This window comes from Podarcis melisellensis, assembly GCF_964234715.1.
Source record: "Podarcis melisellensis genome assembly, chromosome: 1".
Classification (NCBI taxonomy): domain Eukaryota; kingdom Metazoa; phylum Chordata; class Lepidosauria; order Squamata; family Lacertidae; genus Podarcis; species Podarcis melisellensis.
In genome coordinates, this window is record NC_138528.1 from 76,910,783 (window position 1) to 76,936,373 (window position 25,591).

At 46.1% G+C, this 25,591-nt stretch overlaps 1 protein-coding gene across 2 annotated transcripts; it reads left to right on the top strand.

The window, feature by feature from the left end:
- The first annotated feature begins 3,188 nt into the window (after positions 1–3,188).
- RNH1 (ribonuclease/angiogenin inhibitor 1) lies at positions 3,189–23,234 on the top strand. 2 transcript variants are annotated; one of them, XM_081919601.1, is made up of 10 exons: positions 3,189–3,323; positions 13,621–13,720; positions 14,693–14,863; positions 16,414–16,584; positions 17,264–17,434; positions 18,511–18,681; positions 19,978–20,148; positions 21,270–21,440; positions 21,858–22,028; positions 22,595–23,234. In XM_081919601.1, exons 2-10 carry the CDS (start codon positions 13,635–13,637, stop codon positions 22,680–22,682), a joined length of 1,371 nt encoding a protein of 456 aa, XP_081775727.1. In that variant the 5' UTR covers positions 3,189–3,323; positions 13,621–13,634; the 3' UTR covers positions 22,683–23,234. The 2 variants fall into 2 exon arrangements, with proteins under 2 accessions (XP_081775727.1, XP_081775726.1); XM_081919600.1 differs by lacking the exon at positions 3,189–3,323 and adding an exon at positions 8,075–8,226.
- The last annotated feature ends 2,357 nt before the right edge of the window (positions 23,235–25,591 follow it).

Here is a 25,591-nt window from a genome sequence, read left to right on the forward strand (position 1 = left end):
TTAATTTACTGTGGCTAAATTCAGGTAGGTAGCAGTGTTGGTCTGATGCAGTCGAAATTAAAAAAAAAAATTAAAAATTGTCCAGTAGCACCTTGTTGTTGTTGTTGTTTAGTCGTTTAGTCGTGTCCGACTCTTCGTGACCCCCTGGACCAGAGCACGCCAGGCACTCCTGTCTTCCACTGTCTCCTGCAGTTTGGTCAAACTCATGTTCATAGCTTTGAGAACACTGTCCAACCATCTCATCCTCTGTCGTCCCCTTCTCCTTCTCCCAACATCAGGGTCTTTTCCAGGGAGTCTTCTTTTCTCGTGAGATGGCCAAAGTACTGGAGCCTCAGCTTCAGGATCTGTCCTTCCCGTGAGCACTTGGGGCTGATTTCCTTAAGAATAGAGAGGTTTGATCTTCTTGCTGTCCATGGGACTCTCAAGAGTCTCCTCCAGCACCATAATTCAAAAGCATCAATTCTTTGGTGACCAGCCTTCTTTATGGCCCAGCTCTCGCTTCCATACATCACTACTGGGAAAACCAGTAGCACCTTAGAGACCAACAAAGTTTGTTCTGGGTATAAGCTTTCGTGTCCATGCACACTGCTTCAGACAGTATCTGAGTATCTTCAGATAGAAGAGTATCTGAATAAGTGTGCATGCACACAAAAGCTTATACCCAGAAGAAACTTAGTTGGTCTCTAAGGTGCTACTGTACTGGACATTTTATTTTATTTTTTATTTTACTGTGGTTAATAACTGTGGCAGCAAATAGAGTTGTATAAATATTTGGGTGGGGTAGGGTGTGTGTGTGCCTGCTACCTCTTACTACTCCTTGGAGTCATCCCTGGTGTGGATATGTGTGTGAACATTTAAATTCGTATTCAGCAATGCAGAGGAGAACTCATCCTTCATTGGCCTAGCGAGGTGAAGTTCTAACTTTCTTGATAAGTTCTCAGAAATCATAGGCAGGTTCCCAGACTGGTTACAGAGTTTATTTTTCCATTGGTCAGCTATTTTTTTTTACTGGATTTGTACCTTTCTCCCAAGGCACACAAAGCGATTTACCATTTTAAAATGCTAAAACAGATACATTAGATAAAATGTAAAGGGACAGAGTCCTTTCAGGCCAGCTGGGAGCTGATGGGAAGAACCCCCTTGCCTGGTCTCCCTCACTCTTCCCTTCCCTCAGGGAAGACAGAGCTCCAGGGAAGATAGGAAAAGAGATGCTTCACTGTCTCTCTCAGGATTTTTTATGGTTCCTTCAGGAGCTGATGGTATGTGTATAGAGCTTTGTTTTTTTTTTCTGGCATTGGGTTCCTGTTTGTTTTCCTTGCTCATTTGCTAAAGTAGTCAAAGCTGAATTTGATGGCAAGATCTTCCTATCTGTTTCTACTTTGAGCTCAAAATGTAGCAAACAGTAGAGACACCAACCCATCTAACAACTCAGAACACACTGCTTCTTCAGTAACATTTTACAACACAAATCAGACAGCTCTCTGGATAAATAAAAATAAATGCTGAAACAAATGAATTGCTATTCACTTAGCAGAGATAATCATAACTCTTCCAGAAAAACAATACAGACCATCAGTTGCTGTCTCAAGGTGAAGCATAACCTTGGCAGGATTTCCATTTCAAAGGTTATACCTGGACTGGCTGATGATTTATTAGCGAGCCATATTCAGTGTGTTAGTATTCATATATGAAGCCCTTAACAGCTTGTGACCAGTTTACTTGAAGGCTCACTCACCCACTTCAATAGTTGTCTTTGTTATGCCTAAAATTGCTAGGCACTGTAACAAAAATTAAAAATCATACATGCCCTTCCCACAGGCTTATGGTCTAAAGATTCCATGTGTGCGCTGTCTGCTTGGTAAGTGACTGTAGGACTCCAGAGGTCCAGGGTCAAGTCTGTTTTCAGCACAGAAGTTCACTGAGAAGGCTTGAACTGGCAATTGTCTCTCAGCCTTATGGGGAGGATAAATTGGGCAGGTGAGAGCCATGTCCTTGGAGTTCCTTGGGTCAAAAAATGAATGAATAAAACACAACCCCACAAGAGCCAACTCCTAGGGGTTGAGGGGGCTTTGTGCCTGCCCCAATAACATATTTTTTGGGGGGCGGCTAAATTGATGGGCATTGCCCTTCAAATGGTATTTGTGCACCGCATCATGTGATCGATTATGTGGAGCGGGGGTTTCCTGCCCTGCCAAATATTTTATATAAGTGTTGGCACCCTGCTGCTGCTTATAGACATATTATGCAAAAATCCGCTTTCACTGTCTGGACAGCACCTGCTGCAGAGCGGCTGGATGACAGGAAGGTGGTGTTGCTCTTTTGAATAGGAAACTGGATGCCGAGGAGGAAAGGCTGCTGGTAGCTGCGCATTCCAGACGCCCGCATGAGGAAATTGCAGCCTTCAGCGGAGAATTCCAAATAAACAGTCCAACACTCTCCCTTTCCGACAAGCAGCCAATCACATTTTGAATCGCTGCCGTTCCAACCAATCAGGAGTTGTCGTGGAGCTGTAACTAAGCCTGGCGCGTGACTGGAAGGGTAGAGAAAACCCTCGGCTGTGTCAGTGCGGGCCACGCAAGGGGCGGGCCGGAGAAAGCTGCACGCTGCCACCTTGCGGCAGTTTTACAACATTCCAGCAGCAGGCCTGGACCAGCTTGTGCGCATGCGCCCTGCCTTTCCAGGGCTGTCGGTAGGTAGCAAAAGTGTCTGTAAAGGGTTGACGTTGCTTCCAGTACTCGGAATCCGAGCGGATCAGTGATCACGCGGAACCAGTGTGGTGTAGTGGTTAGAGTGTCAGACCGGGAAAACCACTGGGGGAGACCAGGGTTCAAAGCCCCCCTCGGCCGTGAAGCTCACACTGGGTGACCTTGGGCCAATCACAGCCTCGCAGCCTAACCTACCTCGCAGGGTTGTTGCGGGGATTAAGTGAGCAAGGGGAGAACCATGCGCGCCCCCTCGAGAAAGTGGTCGGGTATAAATGCAATCAATACCTAACAGCGGGGGCTTCCAGTCCCTTTACTTTCCAGCATCCATTTCTTAACCCCCGCTTCTTTTAAAGAACTATACTTGTTCATACACACTAGCCTGGCCACCCTTGCTGCGTGTCTCTTGCTGATCCTGCCCCCCCCCCCAACACGTGTAGGAAGGAAGGATCGGGGCATACATCCGTTAGAAAACCAATCCAAGGCGTTTCCTCGCGATTTGGCAATGCGGAAGCGCGCGGAGCCCAAACTCTGGCGGTTGCGCGGCTACCAGCAGGCGGAGAGTAGGAAGTATCCGGCTGACGTTTCCCAGCAGCTTCCTTGCCAAGGCAGATCCGCGCAGTAAGTATGGCAGGCTGGGCAAGCTGGGGGTGCTTAAAGGAGCTTTGGGCGGCTGGCTTGGAGAGGGATGCGCGCAGAGAGTCGATCTGAGGGCCAAGGCGGTCATAAAAGGGCGCGATGGCGCTTCTTTGTGCAAAAAAGAAAGGCTCTCTGTTCGGTTGTTGACCTCAAGCGCAGGCCGCCGCTAGAGGAACGCGGATGCTTTCCTGCTACGCCGTGGCTTAGGGCGCTGCGTCTTTGGGATTTCTCCAACGAGGGATGCAAGCGCTTAGGAGTTTCGGTAGCGAATGCAAGAAGGGCGCGGTCAGCAAGCCGCCTGCAGCAGCCGGGGATGGCGCACTAATTTCCAGTGCCAGCTCATGATGAGGCTGGAGAAGTGGATTGGGATGGATGAGTCATTAGAAAGTGAGGACGCCGTTTCCTGCTTCGTGGATTAGCGCTCGGAATAAGTCAGAGAAGGAGAAGCCCCGCCCCCGCACGTTCTGTGGGGTGGGGAGCATCTGCTCTGCTTGTAGGACAGTGGTTCTCAACCTTTTTTTGGCCACGCCCCACCTAAAATCCTGATTACCCCCCCCCCCGCGCGACATATAATTCTTATTATTCAAAAAGTGAACTCCGATTCAGGTGGAGGAAGCCTAAAGGGCCATTAACTTGGTCTAACACATTCTTGAATTGCCCCTCTTAAAAATCAAATTGCCCCCCTGTGGGGCGTGTGCCCCATGTTGGGAACCATGGTTGTAAAAGGTCAATTCCCAGCATCTCTAAGTAGGGCTGGGAGAGAACCGTGTCTGAAGCCCTGGAGAGTAGCTGCCAGTCAGTGTGGGCAGTATTGAGCAAGATGGACCAATGGTCTGAGTAGGTTAAAGGTAGCTTCCTAATGTTTCTTAAGGCCACCACCTCATACCCAAATAGTGTCCACTGTGATGCAGGACACAGGGAACATTTTCCTGCTTTGTTTATTTAAAAGAGTTGTACCCCACTACTCAGCAGATTTGCCAGGACAGTTTTTCAATAGCAATTGCCCCAGTCTAGAAAAAAAAGTAAGAGCCAAAGCCCCATTTATTCCAAAGGGACTGGATTTATCTGAGTAGAGCCCTGCTGGGCCAACATCCTGTTCCCCACAGTGGCCAACCAGGTGCCTATGGCAAGGATGGAAACCTGGGGCCTGAATGTGGCCCCTAGGCTTCTTCAGAATTGTTGCCACTCTTTGACATCTGACAGCAGGGCATTCCATAGAATGGGTGCAGCTACTGAGAAGGTCTTCTGTCTGATTCCCTGTAACTTCACGTCTCACAAGGAGGGAACTGCCAGAAGGCCCTCGGAGCTGGACTTCAGTGTCCGGGCAGAATGATTGGGTGGCTGCTACAGCCCAGCACAAAGGAGGAGCAAGATGCAAGCAGAATAACATCCACCCACTCTCTCGCACCAGCCAGTCACTGCCACAAAGAGCTTCAGGTTGCTCAATAATAGACTTCTTGGTGCAAGTCAATTCCATGGGACTTATTCTCAGTGTGCATAGGCACAGCCACGCTAAAATCAATATAGCACTGACACACCGAAGCAAGAAGTTTAGTATGTAAAATCAAGTCCTCCAATTTAGATGGTTTGAATAATCATGCTGTTAAAATCATAAGGCTTTTGAATGGGATGGGATGACCTTATCAGTCAGAGCCTTGTGAGTCTACATACACTGCAGCAAGAAGTTTAACATCTGTGCTATGATGCAATGTCTTTTGTCAAGAAACTGGCCAAAGTTCATAAGTCTCGGTGTTAAGTACATAAATATGTTGGTGTTTCAGAGCTGAGGTGCATAGCCTGCATTACTGGAGCCAAACAGGTATTCCACAAACATGTAGCAGTTTCCCCTCCCCTGGTGAAACATAATCTCCAGATCCCCAGTTATCATTTAAAATGAGCAAGTTTCTAGAATTGTAGAACCTGAGCTAGGGGGCAAAATTCTGCTCAGGCTTTTGTTGTTGTTGTTTTTGGTGAGAGACTAGGCAGGGGTCAGCAAACTTTTTCAGCAGGGGGCCAGTTCACTGTCCCTCAGACCTTGTGGGGGGGGCCGGACTATATTTTTTGGGGGGGAAATGAATGAATTCCTGTGCCCCACAAATAACCCAGAGATGCATTTTAAATAAAAGGACACTTTCTACTCATGTAAAAACACACAGATTCCTGGACCGTCCGCGGGCCGGATTTAGAAGGCGATTGGGCCGGATCCGGCCCCCGGGGCTTAGTTTGCCTACCCATGGAATAGGGTGTTCCCCCTTTCAATGCTTTATTTTGGTTTCCCCAGCCCTAAAAAAGCCCATGGACATGCATACTCACAGAACCTTTCTCTCTGTATCTGCCTCCCTAACAGACTCTCCTGTAGCTCTTTAAATTTCTTCCTTTTGCACTAAGAGCTCATCCACACTTCTGCATATTCTGTGCCTAGAAAACATGGGTCTGAGAGGTTTTCCATTTGCCCCATTGCTTCCTCCAGGAAAATCCGCTGCTTACTGCTGAATCAGAACAAATGTCAATCCATAGAAAAACTGGTTGATGTATGTTCTAATTTGGCAGTAAACGGTGGGGTTTCCTGGAGGAAAGTGGCAGGGCAAGTGGAAGTGTGGAAGAGCACCACGTCTCACAACTCCCATTCCTCCATCACTCCTGTTTCACACTCTCCAAGAAGGTTGCGCAGACAGATTGTTCAACATAATGCAACACTGAATTCCACCCGGTACCTGTTTCAAGCTGCAAAGCTGAAGAACAGCCCTTTGCTTCTCCTTAGGTCAGGCGGTTGTAGGAGGAACTAGAACTTGTGAAATCAGAGAACAAAGTAATCTTTGCTGGAGGCATTTACGAAAAGAGGAAACTGGAATTTCCTTCATAGGCAGTTGTCTTTTAAAAGGATGTCAGGAATTACTTAAGACTAATGAAGGTCACCACACTGTTGAACAGGTATGGACGGGGAGCAGTCCAAGGCTGTGGGAGGATACACCAGGACAGAATATGGGATTCATGAATGGCCAGAAACAAATTCAACTGGAAGAACCTTCTGGTAAAAAGCTAGGTGCTTCCAAAGGGGGACAAAGTGTAGGGCACTTAATTACCGTAACTGAGGATTTCTGAAAGAGGCTTGTATGAAAAGACCTGGCAGCCTTGGGCTAGGTCTGAAATTGATTACATAAGCAGAAGGAGTAGAGAAGGGAGAAGACAGACAATTATCAGTGTTCCCTGGCCCACATCAGCTCCGTCGCCATCTTTTTGTAGGTTTGTGGACAAACAAGAACAGCTGATTTTTACCTCCATGTATGGATGCCCATGGGGACAAGGGGTGGCAGTTGCCAGGGCCTCCTCTCCCATTTATCAGTGTGAGGCAGCCACCTCAGGTTCTAGATTTTGAATGTCATAAATGGGTAGCAAATTGTTAGTTATTTAGGTTGTTGTTATATTTTTGTTGCTATGGAAGAGGAGAGATGCTTCTACGACTTTATGCGTCAGGTATGAACATTACATTATTTGCCTCATAACATGAATCGTGCTTATCTGAGGGACTCCTGGAAATTGTCTTTGGCATTATGCTATATATTGGGTGGGATTTTTTTTTAATCGCCTTTACACACCCTGCTATACCTCTTCTGGGCAAGAGTACACTTCTAGCTATTTTTCAGAAATGGTGAACAGCAGCAATGCTCTCTCAGCACAGCAGCGCCTTCCCATTTTGAAAACCTTATTTAGTTATATGTGTTCATGAAAATGTTTTGGCTGCCATGCTCCTCTGCTCTACTTACTATTCCTCTGTGGGAGCATCTCCAGGGCACACTTGCAGCCTGATCCTATACTGATCCTATACATGTTTTACTTAGGAGTAAGGCCTGCTGAGTTCAAAGAGGCATCCTTCCAGTGTGTATACTAGGATAAGCTATCAATCACCCCTAGCCAGTTAGAGGAGATGAACAGCATGGCCCCCTCTTTCTCAATGCAGAAGGTTATCACTGGACCTATTTTGTACAGATGGGATATATTGCAGTGTTGTGGGTGAAAATTCATGCTTGGAAGTAGAAGACAGTGGGCAAAAGTTTGCTTATTGCACACGCTCATCTGTTTGCAGAAAAGCATAAAGACATGCTTTCAAAAGTAACCTGTGGAGAAAATTGTGAAAAGGTCAGCCTTCCAGAATCAGGTTCTTAAAACATGAACCTTGTTTGCTTGGACTTCTTAAAAAATAAATAAAATCTCAGGGTGTGTGTGACAAATTTATAAGTTTTGAATTTTGGCAATTTGGCAACCTGGGATAGGATTCCTGCTTTTTGCTCTGGGAGGTCTCCAGGCAGACAACAGGCACAGCATCTTCTCCCAGTGTGGCAATGCAGACATGGGGGGATCTGCACCTCTTGAATGTCACACTGCTGGTCGAAAGCAAGGCTGTGACAACCTAATCGAGAGGTCGATTTACAGAGTCTGAGCAAGTCAGAGCAAGAGTGTTATCCCAGATCTTCTTAGCAAAGGCGTTCGCACCTCTGGTATTGTAAAAACAAGGAGACTCGTAGAAAACCAGCAGGACTCCCTTCCGCCTGTGGCTGCTGCGGTGACTCTTCCAAAGGGGAGACTAATGCGTCACCGCACATTTGGGAAAGCCTCATATGGCGCCCTGGGAGTCGAGCTTGCCCAAACAGAATGGGCTCCGTCTTGGTTGCGGGGAAAGCAGAGCCCATCTAATTACTACAGCCGGCTCCATGGGCGAGCGATCCCGCCCAGAAGGAGGCGCGGCTAGGCAGCTTAGTTCCAGCGCTTCCCGTTAGGGGCGGGTTGGCCGAGAAGCTATTTATTGCGTTTCGGGCGGCGGCGGCGCTGGCGCTTGGCTTCGGCAAAGCTGTATTTGGGTTGGTTCTCCGCGCGGGCCGAAGATCGGGTAAGTAAGCGCAGACCTCGCTCTCTTTTCAAGGTATTGGGGTTGGCCACCAAGTACTGCGTGGTCGGGTGGTTGTTTTTTGTTTTAAACCAGGTGTCATAGGTGCCTGAGATGCGCGCAAAAAATAGATTTCTAGTTTAGGCAGCGGGGTTGGAAAGCAAGGCTGGTTTTGAGTTCCTGTTTTTAATTAACCCGCTTCTGACGCGTTTGTGTCGCAAGGAAAGAGGGAGGCACTCCAGCCTCTTCCTTGCTGAGCCCGACACTGCAGAAAGTGGCCGATCGGGGCTGGGAAAATGGTTCCTAGCTAGGAATGAGTACTTGCTCTCGGGCTTCAGTGAAATAAACTCAATTCATTGTCATTTGTATGCTGTAATAGCCGCCCTCCCCGATTTAAAGTAGCATGACTTTAATTTCCCCGGAAGTTCTGCCCCTTTACTATGGCAAAAAGTGTGCTGCGGTGGCTCAGTTTCTTAATAATAACAGTAATATATATATTGAAAGCTTTGTGGTGGAAGAACTCGCACTGGGTAGGTATATGGAGGATTCCCCCCTCCCATTTGGCAAGGACAGTGGTGGCATTTCAAAGTAGCAACACAGTAAGAAATGGGTGGGTTTTGTTGCTTCCCCGCTCTCATCCTTTGAGAGGATAAATGGCACCAGTGATCTGTGTGTTTTGTGTGTTTGGAGGTTGTCATGGAAACCTTCCGCTGCCAACTTGTGGAGCTGAAGTTGGAGGGTGTCAGATCTTGGTTAGGTGAGCTGGCTGGGGCTGAAGGGAGCTGTATTCCAGCAAGACCCAGAGGCAACCAGGTTAGCAAAGGCTGGTCTGAGGGAAGGCAGGATCTGTCTCTTTCACGCAGAAGCCAGACTCCCAGGTCTGTTTAGGGATGCTCCCGCTCTGGGTTTTCTGCATAGAGCAGAGGGCTGGGCCTGGTGGCTTTGAAAGGCCCTTGCCTAAGCTCTATGGATCTGGTACTTATATGGTTCCAAAAGAATGTCAATTTTCTCTGTGAACAGCATTTTATGTTTCATTAGCTAGCTTTTCTCAACTGCTGGCATCAGGCTGTTTTGTGACCTGAGGTTTTGTGTGTTTTGCAGTGCGCTTCAGTTTTGAAAAGCATGTGGTTGGCATTCCCCCGTGTTGCCTATTGTCAGCTGTTGTTCATGCTCTAACACAGGGATCAAACTCGCTGAATTTCCTTTTAATTGTTCATGGCATCTAGATAAAAAGCAACTCACAACTACTAGGCAATTTACAACCAGCCTCCCAATGCTTGCTTTGGTTTCTCTCCCCACCCCGCAAGCTGGAGCTCTTGACTGTTCAGTTGAGAGGCATAAAGTATGAGCCGATTGCTTTCACAAGTAGGTCTGTGGCAACTCTTAATCTCAGGGTCATGGGTTCGAACCCCACACTGGGCAAAAAGATCCCTGCATTGCAGGAGATTGGACTAGATCAGTGTTTCCCAACCTTGGGCCTCCAGCTGTTTTTGGACTACAATTCCCATCATCCCTTGCCACTGGTCTTGCTAGTCAGGGATGATGGGAGTTGTAGCTCAAAAACAGCTTGAGGCCCAAGGTTGGGAAACACTGGACTAGATGACCCTCATGGTCCCTTCCAACTCTACAATTCTATGATAAACCTCTATGATCGTATCATATTAGATAGGACCATATAGGCCACCTCTTTGTTGGTATAAGTTAGAGATGAGGAACCCGTGGCTCCCTGGATGCCAATTCCCATCAGTCCCAGTCAGCATTGCCAGTGGTTAAGGGTGGTAGGAGGTAGCCAACAGCCAAAGAGAAGGACACCCACACATTTCCCATCCCTGGAACAAGTGAAGAACCATCGTTTGTGCTATTGTAAAATAATGGCTGTCAAAAACCAGCAGCTTCCTTTGAGTGAAGCCTATCAACCTGGTATGTTTTTCCTCTTAACGACTGGGAGTTGGCAGGCATTGCATATGTTGTATTTGCATACATGATGTAAACGGGAAAGGGAATAGAGTTGCAAGGATGGAAAATCCCTAGATGCCTCATTATCCAAAAGGGTGTGTTCAGCTATAAATAGCTGATGTCTAGAAACTAGTGGTCTCTTCCGGCCATCGCAGTAGGGGGTAGAAAAGAGAACAGGCTTCAGGTGTCCTTTCTATTGTGTATTCATTACGATTTGGGCTCATGATGGTATAGGGCTGATGATACATGACCCCACTTTCAATATGGTTTGTGCCTGCTGAGATTTTGGGGTAGGCATACTGCTTCATTTCCAATTGGTTCTTCTTCCTGAAATCCTGCTACTTTCCACACCTCAAATGCTCCATGTGTGAGCGCATGCTTTCATTGTGCTATAGTGCAAGAGTGTCCCTCCAGAAGGCAATAAAACGGTAACATTGGAGAAGCATTGAATCTGTGCCCCGAGTTCTGGGAATCTGCAGATCTGGTCCTTTTCCTTTTTCTAGTTGGAAGCCACCAGAGCTTTATATACACATTGCCATGTTTTGACAGATGAAACAACAAAGTGCACAAATTGAGGTACAAAGTTACCTGGAGAGAGGCAAACGTTCAGCTGTGCAAAGTGGGAGGATATGATGTGGTTTGAAAGCTCCGTCGGTAGAGCCCGAGGCTCTTGATCTCAGGGTCGTGGGTTCGAGCCCCATGTTGGGTGGAAGATTCCTGCAATGCAGGGGGTTGGACTAGATGACCCCCTTGGTCCCTTGCAACTCTATGAATGGAAGGGACTGTCAATTTCTAGTGACATTGGAATTTGCAAGGTTCTTGCAGGCAGATGGTTTAAGCCGGAAGCATTGTATGGGCACAGTTGGTGATCTCTAGGGAATGCTTCCTTCTTTGATATGCCCAGCAACATGCTGACAATGTGGTCTGTTACTTTAAAGGTGATCAGTAGTAAACTGGTTACTCAAACTTTTCTAGTGGAACTACTTGGAAGTGAATACCATATGGCCAAATACCTCCCCAAGACTTGAGAGTCTCTCCGTGCAGTTTAAGGTAAAGGTAAAGGTACCCCTGCCCGCATGGGCCAGTCTTGACAGACTCTGGGGTTGTGCGCCCATCTCACTTAAGAGGCCAGGGGCCAGCGCTGTCCGGAGACACTTCCGGGTCACGTGGCCAGCGTGACAAAGCTGCATCTGGCGAACCAGAGCCGCACACGGAAACGCCGTTTACCTTCCCGCTGGTAAGCGGTCCCTATTTATCTACTTGCACCCGGAGGTGCTTTCGAACTGCTAGGTTGGCAGGCGCTGGGACCGAGCAGCGGGAGCGCACCCCGCCGCAGGGATTCGAACCACCGACCTTTCGATCGGCAAGTCCTAGGTGCTGAGGCTTTAACCCACAGCGCCACCTGCGTCCCCTCCGTGCAGTTTATCAGCCTACAAAAAGAATATGCGGTTAAGCACCATTAGCTCACCTGTCCTACTTCCCTTCCTGGCTGCAGTATCCAGTGTCTGCTTTGTACTATGAAAAGGGAGGTGAGAGGGAGTTGCACATAGGTGAGTGCTTCGTTAAAACTGTTTAATGTTGCTAGCTTTTGAGGCATGGCAATATTAATACCAGGTGACCTGCTTGACAAGTATTCACAGAGTCTGTTTCTGTGTTGTTTCCAGGAAAAGATATTGGGAAGATCCAGTCGTTAGGTTGGGCATTTGGGTTGGGTTTTCTGGAGCTGATGAAACCTGCTTTCTCTGCCAGCTCACTGGTGAATCAGCTTTCAGAAATGTCTCGTAACAGCACTTCAACCCAGAATAATTAAGCTCAGTGCTTTTTTCCTGGAGGTACTGAAAGGTACACAGTACCAGCACCATCCCCCCCCCATAAAAGGCTAAAAGTGTGGCACTTATTGTAACAACTTCATTCTATAGAAAAAAAAAGCACTGGTTAACCTTATATCAAATTTCACTTGGAAATTTCAAAAGGGGGAAAAAACCCCAAGGTACCAAATGCCTGGAGTTCAGGGGAGTGGTTTGTGACGGTACTGAGCTGATTATAACGTGTACCCCTTGGAGCGAAAGATAGAATAGTTATATCACTTTGCAAAGTGATATCAGAAATCTTGGCCTAACCTTGGGACCAAACCAAGTGTGATGTGGGAGGTTTATGAGAAGATCTCATGAAGTTTTTTCTTTTTTAAAGCCATCTCTCCCAAGGAATATAGGGAGTCATACTTACAGCAGGCCAAGATCTTGTGGCCACCAGGTGAGAGAAAGAACATGAAGCAGAGCAAGTATCAGGAAAGAAAAGAAGAAAAAACACACTCACCCTGAAAAAAACCACTTTCAAAATGAATCAACTGACATCACAGTATGGTTCTCAATACACCTTTTATATCTATTGAGAACTGGAACAGAAGGTGGAATTTTCCATCTTTTGTATTAATTTTATTGCTCATACGGGCAGAGCTACATAAGATGTAGATCGTGAATTACCAAATAAATGGCGTATCTAATGTGGCTGCTGTGCTGTGTGTGTTAAACCCAGTGCAGTTGCTGGGTCCAGATTAACAGTACAATGGCACCTTGGTTTAAGAACAGCTTATTTTATGAACAACTTGGATTAAGAACGCTGCAAACCTGGAAGTAGGTGTTTTGGTTTGTGAACTTTGCCTTGGAAGTAGAACATGTTCTGCTTCCTGCTGAGTGTGTTCCATTTGTACATTGAGTCCCCCACTGCTGTGGGAAACCATGCCTTGGTTTAAGAATGCTTTGATTTAAGAACGGCCTTCCAGAACGGATTAAGTTCATAAACCAAGGTACCACTGTACCAAATAGTTGCAGAGTACACGTAGTGCCAGCTCCATTTAATAAAGGGCCCTCTCTAAACTCGCATCTTCACTACAAATGTAGGCTGTGCAGATCAGGAATGTAGTCGCCTTCAGAATGGGGCTAAAGTTTACAAATGTTGAAACATTGCCCTTCAGAGGTTCACTTCTAGTAAATGTGGTTAAGACCGGCTGTCGGCAGAGAGACAGAAGCGTTGCATGATTCATGTGTGTGCTTTCGGGCTGTTGCATCAGCTCTTGTTAAGAAGGGGCCTCTTTGGGTTAAGTTGCAAGCGGCCACAAACAGTACCTTTCAGCAGGAGGCTAGTTCTTGAGCAAGTGGAGTCTTTTGAGAAATTCTTGCTTGCAGCTGAAATAGCTGCAAATGCTGTAGACCAGGGATAGCCAGCAGTGAGGCCGCCAGCTGCTGTTGGGCTGCCAGCACTCATCATTTTTGGTGGCAGAGGCTGGTGGGAGTTGGAGTTCATCAACATGTGGAGGGCAGCATAGTGGCTTCTGCTATAGAAAAGCAAACAAAAATGCTGTAGTTTGAATGGGAACAATAGCCTTCCCCTTGACCCTTGTTGTAGGAAAATAATACCCCTCTCTCTCTCCCTTCTCTCCAGCTGTTGCATCAAAAATGGACCTTGACATCCAGTCCAAAGAGCTCAGTGGGTCCAGCTGGAAGGAACTTCTTCCAACCCTGAGCCAGTACAAAACCATCAGGTAAGTAAAATGTCAGCGAAACCCATGTATGATAAGGTCTCACAACTGCAAGGGCTCCATTCCGATGGAACTTGAGCTGGTGTAATTCTTGCTTGAAAACATTGTCCTGGCCCCAAAATACCTAGAGATGCTCCTCACAACCAGATTTCACATTGTCATTTATCAGTTACCAAGTTTTGTTCTTGGTTAACTGCTCATGGTTTGTCTGGGAGAGACAAGCCCAAGTTCACCGTGGCAGCAGCAGCACACAGAGGGGAAGGAGCAAGTCATATATGATTTTGGCTTGTTCCTGTAAGCCAGTGATGGCCAAACTTGGCCCTCCAGCTTTTTTGGGACTACAACTCCTATCATCCCTAGCTAACAGGACCAGGGATGATGGGAATTGCAGTCCCAAAACAGCTGGAGGGCCAAGTTTGGCCATCACTGCTGTAAGCCATGGTTTGGCATAGTGCTGCATTGGAATGAAAGCAATGTCTAACTTAATTGTTTCTAACCAGCAGTCATTTTTGTCTGCTCTTGTTTCATTTGAAAATCATATTGCTTGTTGAATTATTTTATTGTTGCAGATTTATTTTGTGAGTGCTTGGGAGGCTTAAGGGCAGTGCTTTTTTTCTGGGGAGGACGCAGAGGTACACATACCCCTAAACATTTTGTGAATCTTTGTACTTTTGTCAATTCCCCCCCCCCCCTGATTTGAACTATAAAATTGTGGTTTTGATTCAAAATGAGAGTACCACAAACATTTTTTTTAGAGAAAAAGCACTGCTTAAGAGTATGTGGCGAATCTGCTGTAATAAGGGTTCCAGTTTGCTGATAGACAGACAATGTTGGATTTCACCTTTTGTTGTTCAAATGTTCTGGAAGTCTTCCAAATCAGGTTGGAAGGGAAAAAAGAATTCTGTAGAGGAGAAATATTTCTCTCAGCTGGTTTGTTAGAGCTAACACCCGGCTCCTCTTCCCTTTCATTCTCAGGTTGGATGACTGTAGTCTATCAGCTAGCCATTGTAAAGATCTCTGCGCCTTTCTGAGCACAAAGCAAACATTGACTGAACTGAAATTGAACAACAATGAACTGGGAGATGCTGCTGTAGAGCTGCTGTGCAAAGGATTGCTGAGTCCAAGCTGTAACCTTCAGAAACTATGGTAAATCTCCTACAATCTGTCATGGCTTAAGTTTTGTTAGCCGAAGGTCTCCACAGATGGAAATGTCCACAGTAGGAAGGTTGTCAGTGATAAATTCCCTTCTGGCTAAGAAAGTGGCTCAGAATTCCTTTTGGGCTTAAACTATTTTTGCTATTGTTGAACTGTGGTCTCTGCTTCTTATATTCTTCCCATCAAGTTACCACTGTATGAGTTTTTCCTGGAGCAGCTGGACTGGGGGACCTCTGCTAACCTATAATCAAACCATTTGCTTAGGCTGGCATACAAGTAGGTGGGGAAATCAATAATAATAATAATATTTTAATTTATTACTTATACCCCACCCATTTGGCTGGGCTTCCCCAGCCACTCTGGGAGGCTTCCAACAGGAGATTAAAAATACATTAAAATGTCTTTCCCCCCAACATTGCCCAGAAGTAGTGGTGCTGTTTTGCATGCTCTAAAACAACTGCCACACCTTGATTCACCTTCACAGTGATCCAATAGGTTAGATTGCAGAACTTGGGCTCCTGTCTGTCTGTCTGTCTGTCTGTCTGTCTGTCTGTCTGTCTACCTATTTGGGGTTAGATGCTGAGTTCTTCCAGCTCTCACACCTTCCAAAGCTCACATGTGCTTATTGGCTTCATATGGGACAAGGAACGGATCTCTGTGACTACTCCTGAATTGGGTGAAGTGAAACTGGGCACCTGGGAATATGAAACTAGTAGCAGATCAAAGAACATCTCAAGTGTCAAGAGGGCTTTGTGTTCATTAGATCATTCTGACAACTGAAACAATGTGTTTCGGTTTTAGCACCAGCACCCCAGAGAGCAGTCTGGAAAGTGGCTTCTAGTAAAATGTGGCTGGTCTTCAAATGGCAATTACGGCCTTCCTGATCATATGGCTTTATGGCTTCATGACTTAAATGGCCCCTGTCAGTCTGGGCTGCACTAGTGCAGTGCAGTCTCTGACATTGTAGGCTGTTTTCTCCTACCACAGTTTGCAGTTATAACACATGGCTTGAAGATATAGAAAATATCACTGTGGAGGGGATGGTGTCTCTAGTTACATGACTGAGAAGAGGAGTGCAGAGGGTTGGCTCCTCTGTTTTTCCTCTTGAAAACTCTGTTAAGTGTTATGACTTGTTAGGCAGCATTTTTTCTACATACCTGCTGGGCTGGTACTGCTTGAAACACACTGTATAGGGATTCTTTTTCTGCTGTGGGATTCCTTGTGTTGCATCGAACAAAAGCCAACAAACATTTCTAAGCCAGTCCGTAAACCTATAAGGCAGACAAAAATCAAGGGGGGCAGGGGGTCTATAGCATAAAGGAGCTGTGGTGGGCGAAGCTTTGTCTGTCTTTGTGCCCTTGAGATAACTCTTAAGGGACATACATGGCCTTTGCATACTCAAAAGACAGCAGCGTTAATATTTGGTTCCCCGTGGGCATCAGTATCATCTGCAGAGAATTTATAGTTGTAAGCTTAGGTTATAGTCTTATGCAAACACAGAGTTTTAGGGAGGCTGACATAACTCTGCCTTGTTCTTCCAGGCTGCAGAACTGCAACCTCACCAAAGGCTGCTGTGAGAGTCTCCGTTCTGTGCTCAGCAGCAAGCCATCCCTGACTGAGCTTCACCTGGGAGACAACAGTTTGGGCACAGCAGGAGTTAAGATATTGTGCCAGGGACTTTTGGATCCCAACTGCCAGCTGGAGAAGCTTCAGTAAGTGACTACTAGATTTGTTAGCAAAGATCTCTTGGCTGAGAAGATTTCTCAAGTTAGAAAGCATCTCTTTTCGAACTCAGATGCATCTTGCCATGGTCGTGGGTTACTCTCAAGGAGCTGGATGAAAACAGCTGAGGCTGATGGTGAACAATTCCTCCCCACCCCCCAGTTGCTTGTAAAAAGTCATACAAAGTGTGTTTTGTACAGTGTCTTTTCTCAGATCTACACACACTTTCTGATAACAATATCCAAGAGAGATTGAGAGATCAGAGCTGGTACGGGTGAAAATATTTACTATTAATAATAATTAATATACCGCTTAATGCCAAAATAAGCTTCTTAAGCAACAGGTATACAAACTAACAACACAAACATTAAAGTATAAACTACGCATTAGAACAATTCCATGAACAATCATTGTGTCTAGGTCAGCTTTCCCCAACCTGGGAGTCTCCAGTTGTTTTTTGGACTACAGGTCCCATCATGCCTGGTTATTGACCATCCTGGGTGGGAATGATGGACAACGGAGCTCCCCCAAACCTCTGGAGGCACCAGGTTGTGGAGGGCTGGACCAGATGTGTGTTCAGAAGGAGGAAGCTTTGTGCTTGAAAATGCCAGACTGTTTGAGCCTCCTTCTTATCTATTGGGGGGGGGTCTTTCTGTTCTTCTCCTATAGGCTGGAGTACTGTGAGCTCTCAGCAGAGAACGTGGAGGCTCTCAGCTCTGTCCTGTGCACCAAGCCATCCCTGAAGGAACTCAACCTGAGCAACAACAAACTGGGGGATGCCGCAGTGAAGCAGCTTTGCCAGGGCGTGCTGGACGACAACTGTAACCTGCAATCACTGCAGTAAGGCCTCTCTTTCCAACCCCTGGCTCTCTCCCCAGGCTCAGCCCCTCTTGCTTGGGCTGCACCCGCTTCACTGCACCTGCCACACATCCTTCACCAGCAGCCATGGTCTCTTCTGCAACTTCCATGGCTGCTCTGGAAGCGCTCACCTCTTTGGTTCTGTCCGTGCTTCCTGCATTTTTGCCGGTGATCAGAACTGCTTGGGCAGTTACGCAAGCTCTTCATGGCTCTCATGAGCCTTCAGAGTGAGGGGCACCATTAAGAAGAAAAGTCTGGTTATCTGCCGAGTGAAGGAAGCTTCAATGGGAGCTCCCCCCTCAATGCATGTGGAGGGCTTTGATGCAACAAATTGCAGAAGGAGCAGCTCTCTGTAACTGCTCAGCTGGTTCCTGGGTAACTTGGGGGGAGAAATTGGTTTGGGTGGGGTGTAACAATGGCTACTTGCTGCAACCGCTGTAATTGTGGCCCTTAAAGCAGAAGTCTTGGCAGTGTGTGTGACATGTTACCGTTGTACCTTGGTTTTCGAACAGCTTAGTTCACGAACAACTTGGAACTCGAACGCCGCAAAGCCGGAAGTAGATGTTCCAGTTTGCGAACTTTGCCCTGGAAGCCGAACGTCCAACTAGTTGGAAGCCGTGCCTTGGTTTCTGAATGTCAAACGGACTTCTGGAACGCATTCTGTTCGAAAGCCAAGATACGACTGTATATGCAATTTTACAGTGGAATCTTCCTTTAAGATTTATGTGATGCCGCTTCTAAATAAAACCAATTGGAGGTTTTCTTTTCTCCTAAGACCATCTTATGGCATAGAAACACACACACACACACACACACACACACACACACACTGCATATTCCACTGCATTTCTTGATGCACAATCATTTCGATAAGCATTTTTTGGGGGGGGGAGTTTGCAGTGCTCAATAAGCCTCTAAGGCGTTTCACTACTGGCCAATAAAACTGCAGTTTTGGCAAAATTGAAATAATGTGTGGGTCTGCTAGTGTGCGGCAGCAGCTGTGGGCAGGGTTGCTGAACGGAACGTAATTTGTGCTTTGGCTTCTTGCTTTCCTGCAGACTGGAGAGCTGTGGCATCACACCTGCCAGCTGTCGGGACCTCAGCGCTGTGCTAAGTTCAAAGCCGTCCTTGACTGAGCTCTGCATAGGCGAGAACAAGATTGGTAACGCAGGTGTATCCCTCTTGTGCCAGGGGGCCTTGAATCCCAACTGCAAAATACGCAAGCTGTGGTAAGTGGCTTTATCTAGAGCAGGTGTAGCTTGTCAACTAGGCTGTCACAAGAGCAGACTATTTTCTAAAAATATATATATAATCTTTCTTGGTTATCGAATAGTGTCACTGTGGTTGCAGTATTTTGGTGCCCCTATGTGAGTGTTAATGTGTCTTTTTACTATGCACCTTTTAAAGAATTCCTGTGCCACTTAAATAATTTCTGTGTAATTCAAATATTTTCCATGTACCTTTTTGATAATATATTTATAAGCCCCTTGTAATTTTTTTACCTCCTTTTCTACTTTTTCCTAAATGTGTACCTTTTTGTAATGCAATAGATAGTGGGTTGTGTTGTGCTGGTGGATACTGAATTGTGTGTTGTAGGAGCCAGATCTGTTTAACTGCATGTCTGATCCTGAAAGCTGCTCATGTTACAAAATGTGCAGAATTCAGTCTCATAAACTTCATTCCTGCAAGCCTGTACATTTCCCAGCCCTGGAAAACATGCTTTTTAAAACTCTTGCAGTGCCAATAGGAATCAATGGTAAAAGCTCTGTCTTCCGTAAATCATTTTTTTCACCAATGTGCATTCCTAGGACTCCAAGTAAATGTTTGCCAAACAAGTTTTGCAGATGGAACTCTAAATGTTTCATATCCAGTGTTGCTCTTCTTGCTAGTGCAATAGACTTCTGCTTGTACAACAGAATTTACCTCCTCTGCAGCCTTCTGCAAATGCTCAAAATCTGTTCTAGAGGGTTGGAGGACAGGGATGACCTGTTGCATCAGTAGAACTCTGCATGTGCAGCACTGGCTGCTTCTTTCACTTGTGAATTTTCCAGGGGAGAAAATGTGGAGGTTTATAAGGGTCATATATCCAAATTGCATGCACACTTATTGACATAATCAAGGGCAGGGAGCCTGTGGCTTTCCAATATTGTTGGACCACATCCCTGACCATTGACCATCCTGGCTGGGACTGATGGCCATTGAATTCCAACAGTAGCTGGACTACAGGTTAGCCATCCCTGCCCTAAGGAGTTATTGGACCTTTCAGGCTTAGACACATTGGTAAATGCACTTTGCTTCTAGTAGGTGTCTGTTTGGCTGACATGGGGTTTACATTGTAGGCCTCACACGCATTTGGTTGGAGATGTCTGTTACTCCTGCTTAATGAGGATTTGTCTTAATACAGCAAACGGTCTCGCTCATGTGGACTCCAGGGGTTCCAAACGGCACACACAGCTTGAAGTTTCTATAACACACTCTTCAGATCTTGCCAGTGACTAAAGACAGTGACTTGATTATTATTTCAGGTTATGGGAATGCAATATCTCAGCGCCTGGCTGCAAGGACCTCTCCAATGTCATTGGTACCAAAGAGACTCTCAAGGAGATGAGCCTGATTGGAAATAATCTAAAAGATGCAGGGATGGAGTTCTTATGCCAAGGACTGAAGGACCCAAAATCTAAACTTGAGTCATTGTGGTAAGGAGCTGGTGGCTTATTTTTCTGTTGTGGCTTTTTTTGCAGGTGTAACAAGGAAGTCATGAGTAAACAGGATGGGTCTGTGACTATTAAGGATATCTATCAAGAGGCTCAGTCCGGCTCCAAGGACTTTCAGCATGACACAGTATTCCAGCTTCTGATCATAAGGATCCCTTTATACAACTTTTGTCCACCAAGTCAAGTTGCAGTGAACAATAGCAGCTGTCTTTCATGAGAAAATCAGCAGACCAAAACCAGATAGAGAAGTGGGAGGGGGAACCCGTAAAATATTAAACTACTCCTACTAAGGGGGTGAGTGCAGCAACAACACTCTTCAAATAAGTCTATGAGTCAGGTGTTTCAAGTTGACCAGAGCTTGTTTGAGTTCTCCTGCGAGGTCAGCCAAGGCAAGGAAAGTGCCCAGGTCATCAGGGCTGCTAGGAAATGGCTGAGTAGATGGATTGGATAGCCTTTTGCCTGCTCCTAGACTCCTCACCACTGGTCAGCAGTCTGGCAGTACAGCATCTCCCACACCACACAGTTTATGACCTCGGCCAGCCTACTTTCACTTCTGGCCCTCCCCTTCTTGGATTTGCAACTCCCCCCAGCCCCAGCCAGCAGGACCAAAGGTCAGGATGATGGGAGTTGCAGTCTGAAACAGCTGGAGGATGTCAGGTGCAAGAAGGCTTAACTTGGGCCATACAGGTATAATAAGTGAATGATACATATGAAAAGTTGGGCTATTCCTAAGAGGAGAAGAAAGCCTGCTTGATATAATTCCCAGCTGATTTAGCTTAGTGTCCCTTCAGAGGGAGCCATAAGTCAAGGGTGGCTCTGTTGAAGAATCTGCTCCAGAGGAGAAGGAACTAAATAATTCCATTCCAAAATTGTCAGCCCATCCTCCTGCCTTCTTCAGTCAGTCTATTAATTTCTCTGCTGGAGCGATTTGCCTGATGTTGATCTACTATCTGTTTATGGTTACAAGTTGCCTAACAGACACCATTTAAATAAGTTATAATGGATGTGTATTGAGTCCGTTGACTCCACAGAAAGGAAAAGTAACCCTAGATGGCCTATTGCACTGCAGAGTTGTCAGAGATATTCTTATTTGTCTACCATAGGCTAAGAGAATGTGGTTTGACTTCAGCCTGTTGCAAGAGCCTTGGCTCTGCTCTCAGCGTGAATGGGACTTTGAAAGAGCTGCATATCGGTGGAAATAATCTGTGTGATGCAGGGGTGACTGATCTCTGTGAAGGAGTTCTGAGCCCCAGCTGTAACCTGCAATCCCTCTGGTAAGTCACCTTAGACATTTGTTGCTCTCTTGAAAACAATGTGTTAAGGTTTTTCTAAAACGTTATTGAGCTTAGAACTCTTGTGTTATTGCTGTAAATACGGAGGGGAGGGGGCTGCCTTGTTTGGCATTCTGGTGCCTCTTTGTTTTGCCTTAAGGCAGGCTTCCTCAACCTCTGCCCTCCAGATGTTTTTGGCCTACAACTCCCATGATCCCTAGCTAGGAGGACCAATGGTCAGGGATGATGGGAATTGTAGTCTCAAAACATCTGGAGGGCCTTGTTCCTCTTCACATTAGCTGAATGCCTGCTTAAAAGGCAGTAGTGTGAAATTTGTTTGTGGGTTCAGCAGAGGAGACATCTTCAGGGATATTCCTCCCTTGTGGATATGTCTGGTGCTTATTCTGCCCTTCTTCTTAGGCTGGGACAATCGGAACTCACAGAGGTTTGCTGCGATAAGCTTGCCGAAGTCATCGTTGGAAAACCCTGCCTACAAGAACTGGATGTAAGCTACAGCCATATAGGAGATGAGGGTGTGCGTAAGCTCTGCGAAGCAGTGAGAAGTCCCAACTGTAACCTGAAGTACCTGATGTAAGTGACTCTTTCGTGCTGTAATAGGCTTGGGGAATGAGGTTGGGGAAGGCGTTTCAGAGATGTGGGTCTGATGACGAAGTCAATAAGTGCACCCCAATTAAAATGGCATCTGAACCCCTAAGAGCAGATAGAATGAAACCTGCATAATGACCCATTTTCAGTCGATTCCTCTGACATCCATAACTACAACCCCTTACATTGGCTGTGCTGTCTGGGACGAATGGGAGATGGAGCAGTTCAGCAACACCTGGAAGCACACAGGTTCTGTACTCCTGAACGAAAATATGGATCCTAGACTTCCTTCTTTGGAAACATGGGTCTGTTCATCAGGAACAGCCTCTGTCTAGTTTTAATATTGAAGGAAGTTTTACTTCCATTGGTGGCAGGCGTAGTAGCCAGACTGCTTGTCTCTGTACAAATGGAAGTTAACAATCGGAAGCCCTTTCACCTTGGGGAAATAGAGTGTTGTGTGTGCTGCTTCTTTCTTACAGATAAGGGAGGTTACCTGCTTTGCATGACTTCTCAGTACCTATGTCTGAACTCTCATCTGAACTCTCTTGCAGTTTGTACGACACTTACTGGACTGGTGACGTGGATAATGAGCTGAAGGCCCTGGAAGAATCAAAGCCTGGATTTAAAGTTGTTACATGAGTGGTGCAACATTGCTGTGGCCACTTCGACTGCCTTTTCTTCTGTTGGGATTCTTTTTGTATACCAAGTCACCAGACCATATGATGATGGACTTTTATGATTCCAGATTTCGTGGAGCTGTGATATGGCTAGAAACCACATTCAAAGCTAGGAATGTGTTGGTACCTCAGTGGTGAGGCAGCATGGGGAAAGTTCTGGAATTATCTGCTGAGTCCAGAATGCATATGCTGGTGGGTTTTCTGCCTCTTGGGAAATACTAAGATCAGCACAAAGTAGAATACGTCTCCTGCCAGCTGCCATAAAGCAATAATGGTTACTTGCAGATGACTTGAAACTCTTCCCTTGGGAAGAACTATATTGGAGACTTTTAGAAAAATTGGGGAATAATGCCCATTTTTTAATTGCCAAAAATTAGGATGCAACATTGCCCCTCCCCTTAAGTATCTCTGATATTAATATTTTCTGCTGAGAATGCAAGGAGTGAACTTTTTGTATCTTGATCAACAAATCTAGCCCTGTAGGAATATAAAATAAAGTTTGATTGCAAAGAGACTATCTTTCTGATTTTTTGGTTTTGGTTTATGGCCTTATGGTTTTGATGGTGAAGAACACTAAAAGCTCACATCTTAGTCCCTTTGGATATTCAGAAGCTCAGACCTGAAGTACCATTTCATGAGTGTCTTAAAGCCCATATACACAGCCAAGTTAAAAAGAAAATATTACCTATACAGTATGGCTCTGTGCAACACCAGTGGTATACTATTTTTCTTCTTGACTGATTGTAGTTAATCATGATATATCATTAGTGTAGCTGGACTTGTAGTAAGGTAATACTAGCTTTACGTGAAGGTTGGTGCGCTGGGTGTTGTTCATTCCCATTGTTCAGTAACTGTCTTGAGACACTAAAGATGACAGTTCACCTGAATAAATGGTTAAAGGTAAAGGTACCCCTGCCCGTACGGGCCAGTCGTGTCCGACTCTAGGGTTGTACACCCATCCCACTTAAGAGGCCGGGGGCTAGGGCTGTCCGCAGACACTTCCGGGTCACGTGGCCAGCGTGACGAAGCTGCTCTGGCGAACCGGCACCAGAGCAGCACACTGAAACGACATTTACCTTCCCGCTATAAAGCGGTACCTATTTATCTACTTGCACTTAAGGGTGCTTTCGAACTGCTAGGTGGGCAGGAGCTGGGACCGAACGACGGGTGCTCACCCAACCGCGGGGATTCGAACCGCCGACCATGCGATCAGCAAGTCCTAGGTGCTGAGGTTTTACCCACAGCGCCACCCGGTTAATGTGCCGTAATTCCTAGGCAGCCTACAGGATTCTTCCTCATCCCAATTTTATCCTTACCATAACCTTGAGAGTGGCTTAGGCTGAGGCATGGTGACAAGTCCAAGGTCACCCAGTGGACTTCATAACTGATAGGGGGATTCGAACCCTGGTCTCAGCTCAGCACTCTAACCACTTCACCATGTGCTCTTCAAAGCCTTGGGCTGGACAAGAGGGGGGGAAAGGAGTCAAGCCTGAGGCTATGGAGGAGAAGAGGGGAAATTGATCACTCACAGTGAGATTTTGCTCTCCTTTGCAGAGAGTCTATGAGTGGGGAAGGCCCTGGGAAGGCAAAGCTCCATCTAGCAAGGTGGACAAGGAGGAGAAGCATCCCAAGGGTAGAATGATGAGGAAGGAAAAGGATGGCTCTGCTACCCCAGAGGGACTGGAGCAGCTCAATTGCTGGCAAGGAGGAACGTAACACCAAGGTCCTAGATCAAAGGAAAATAGGAAGCTGCCTTAAATAGTGTCAGGACATTAGTCCATCTAGCTCAGCATTGCCTGTTCTGACTGGCAGCCCAGCTCTACAGGGTCTCAGGTTGGACATTCCCAGCCCTACTAGAGGCGGTGGAAGTTGAATCTGGGACCTTCTTGCACGCAACACAAATGCTCTAACACTGAGGTATGCACCACCACCAAAAAAAAAGTTTATTCCTGGTCTGTTGGCAGGATGTTGGAGTAGAATTGCGCTGTTCTAATAATCTTAAAATATTTACTCAGGAAGTGCATCTCCCCTACATAATCTTCAGAAACATGCATCATTTCCTTTTTGCATTATGGGTGAGCATTGTAGGTTTTCAGGAGAAGATTGTGCTCTGTTTGGAGTCAGGCAAAATGATCCTGTTTTTCTGGATTAGGGGTTAAATTGAAAAAAGAGGCATTGCCAGCAACTCCCCCCCCCATCAGATTTTCCCTGGAAAAGGGTAAATCTGCATTAAATGGGGAGGTGGGTGGGGTGATTTGGGCTGGCATGTGCACATTACGTGCCATGTGCAGCACTGATCCCACAATAAACATGCCTGGAAGCACTCATTGTTTTAATTCATCTTCCAATGGATAATAGAATGTGAAGAGGTGCTAATGTTTGGTTTTCTGTTTGACTGAGCTACCTTTTGTGGAACCAACCACTAGGTGTCGTATGACACCTTAAAACTTCATGCCCAGAATCAAGATGGAAACCAATGGTTACATTTCCTCATGCCGTTAGCTGCTTTGTTTAAAACTTCTGTATAAACTTGGGCTTCTGAAATTCTGTTTAATATTTGCTTCCAGCTGTTTTGTTTGTTTCTGCTGAATTGTTTCATATTCTGCCTGATGATTTGCTTTGCTAGTGTAAATGGAGTGGCCACTTTTGGAGGGCAATCCATAAGAGTACACAGACTTCCATATGTTCGTGTGTGTGTGTGTGAATGTATGGCAATGAATCTCACCATAGTGGGGAAGACTGGGCCTAGACAAGCAGCAACACTCTTTTCTTAGGGTCCGTTATCTTTCATGCTGATCTGGACCATACAGCTCTTCAAAGAAAGGAACCCTGCTCTGTAAAGTAAAAACACAGCCACCCTAGCTGTATACT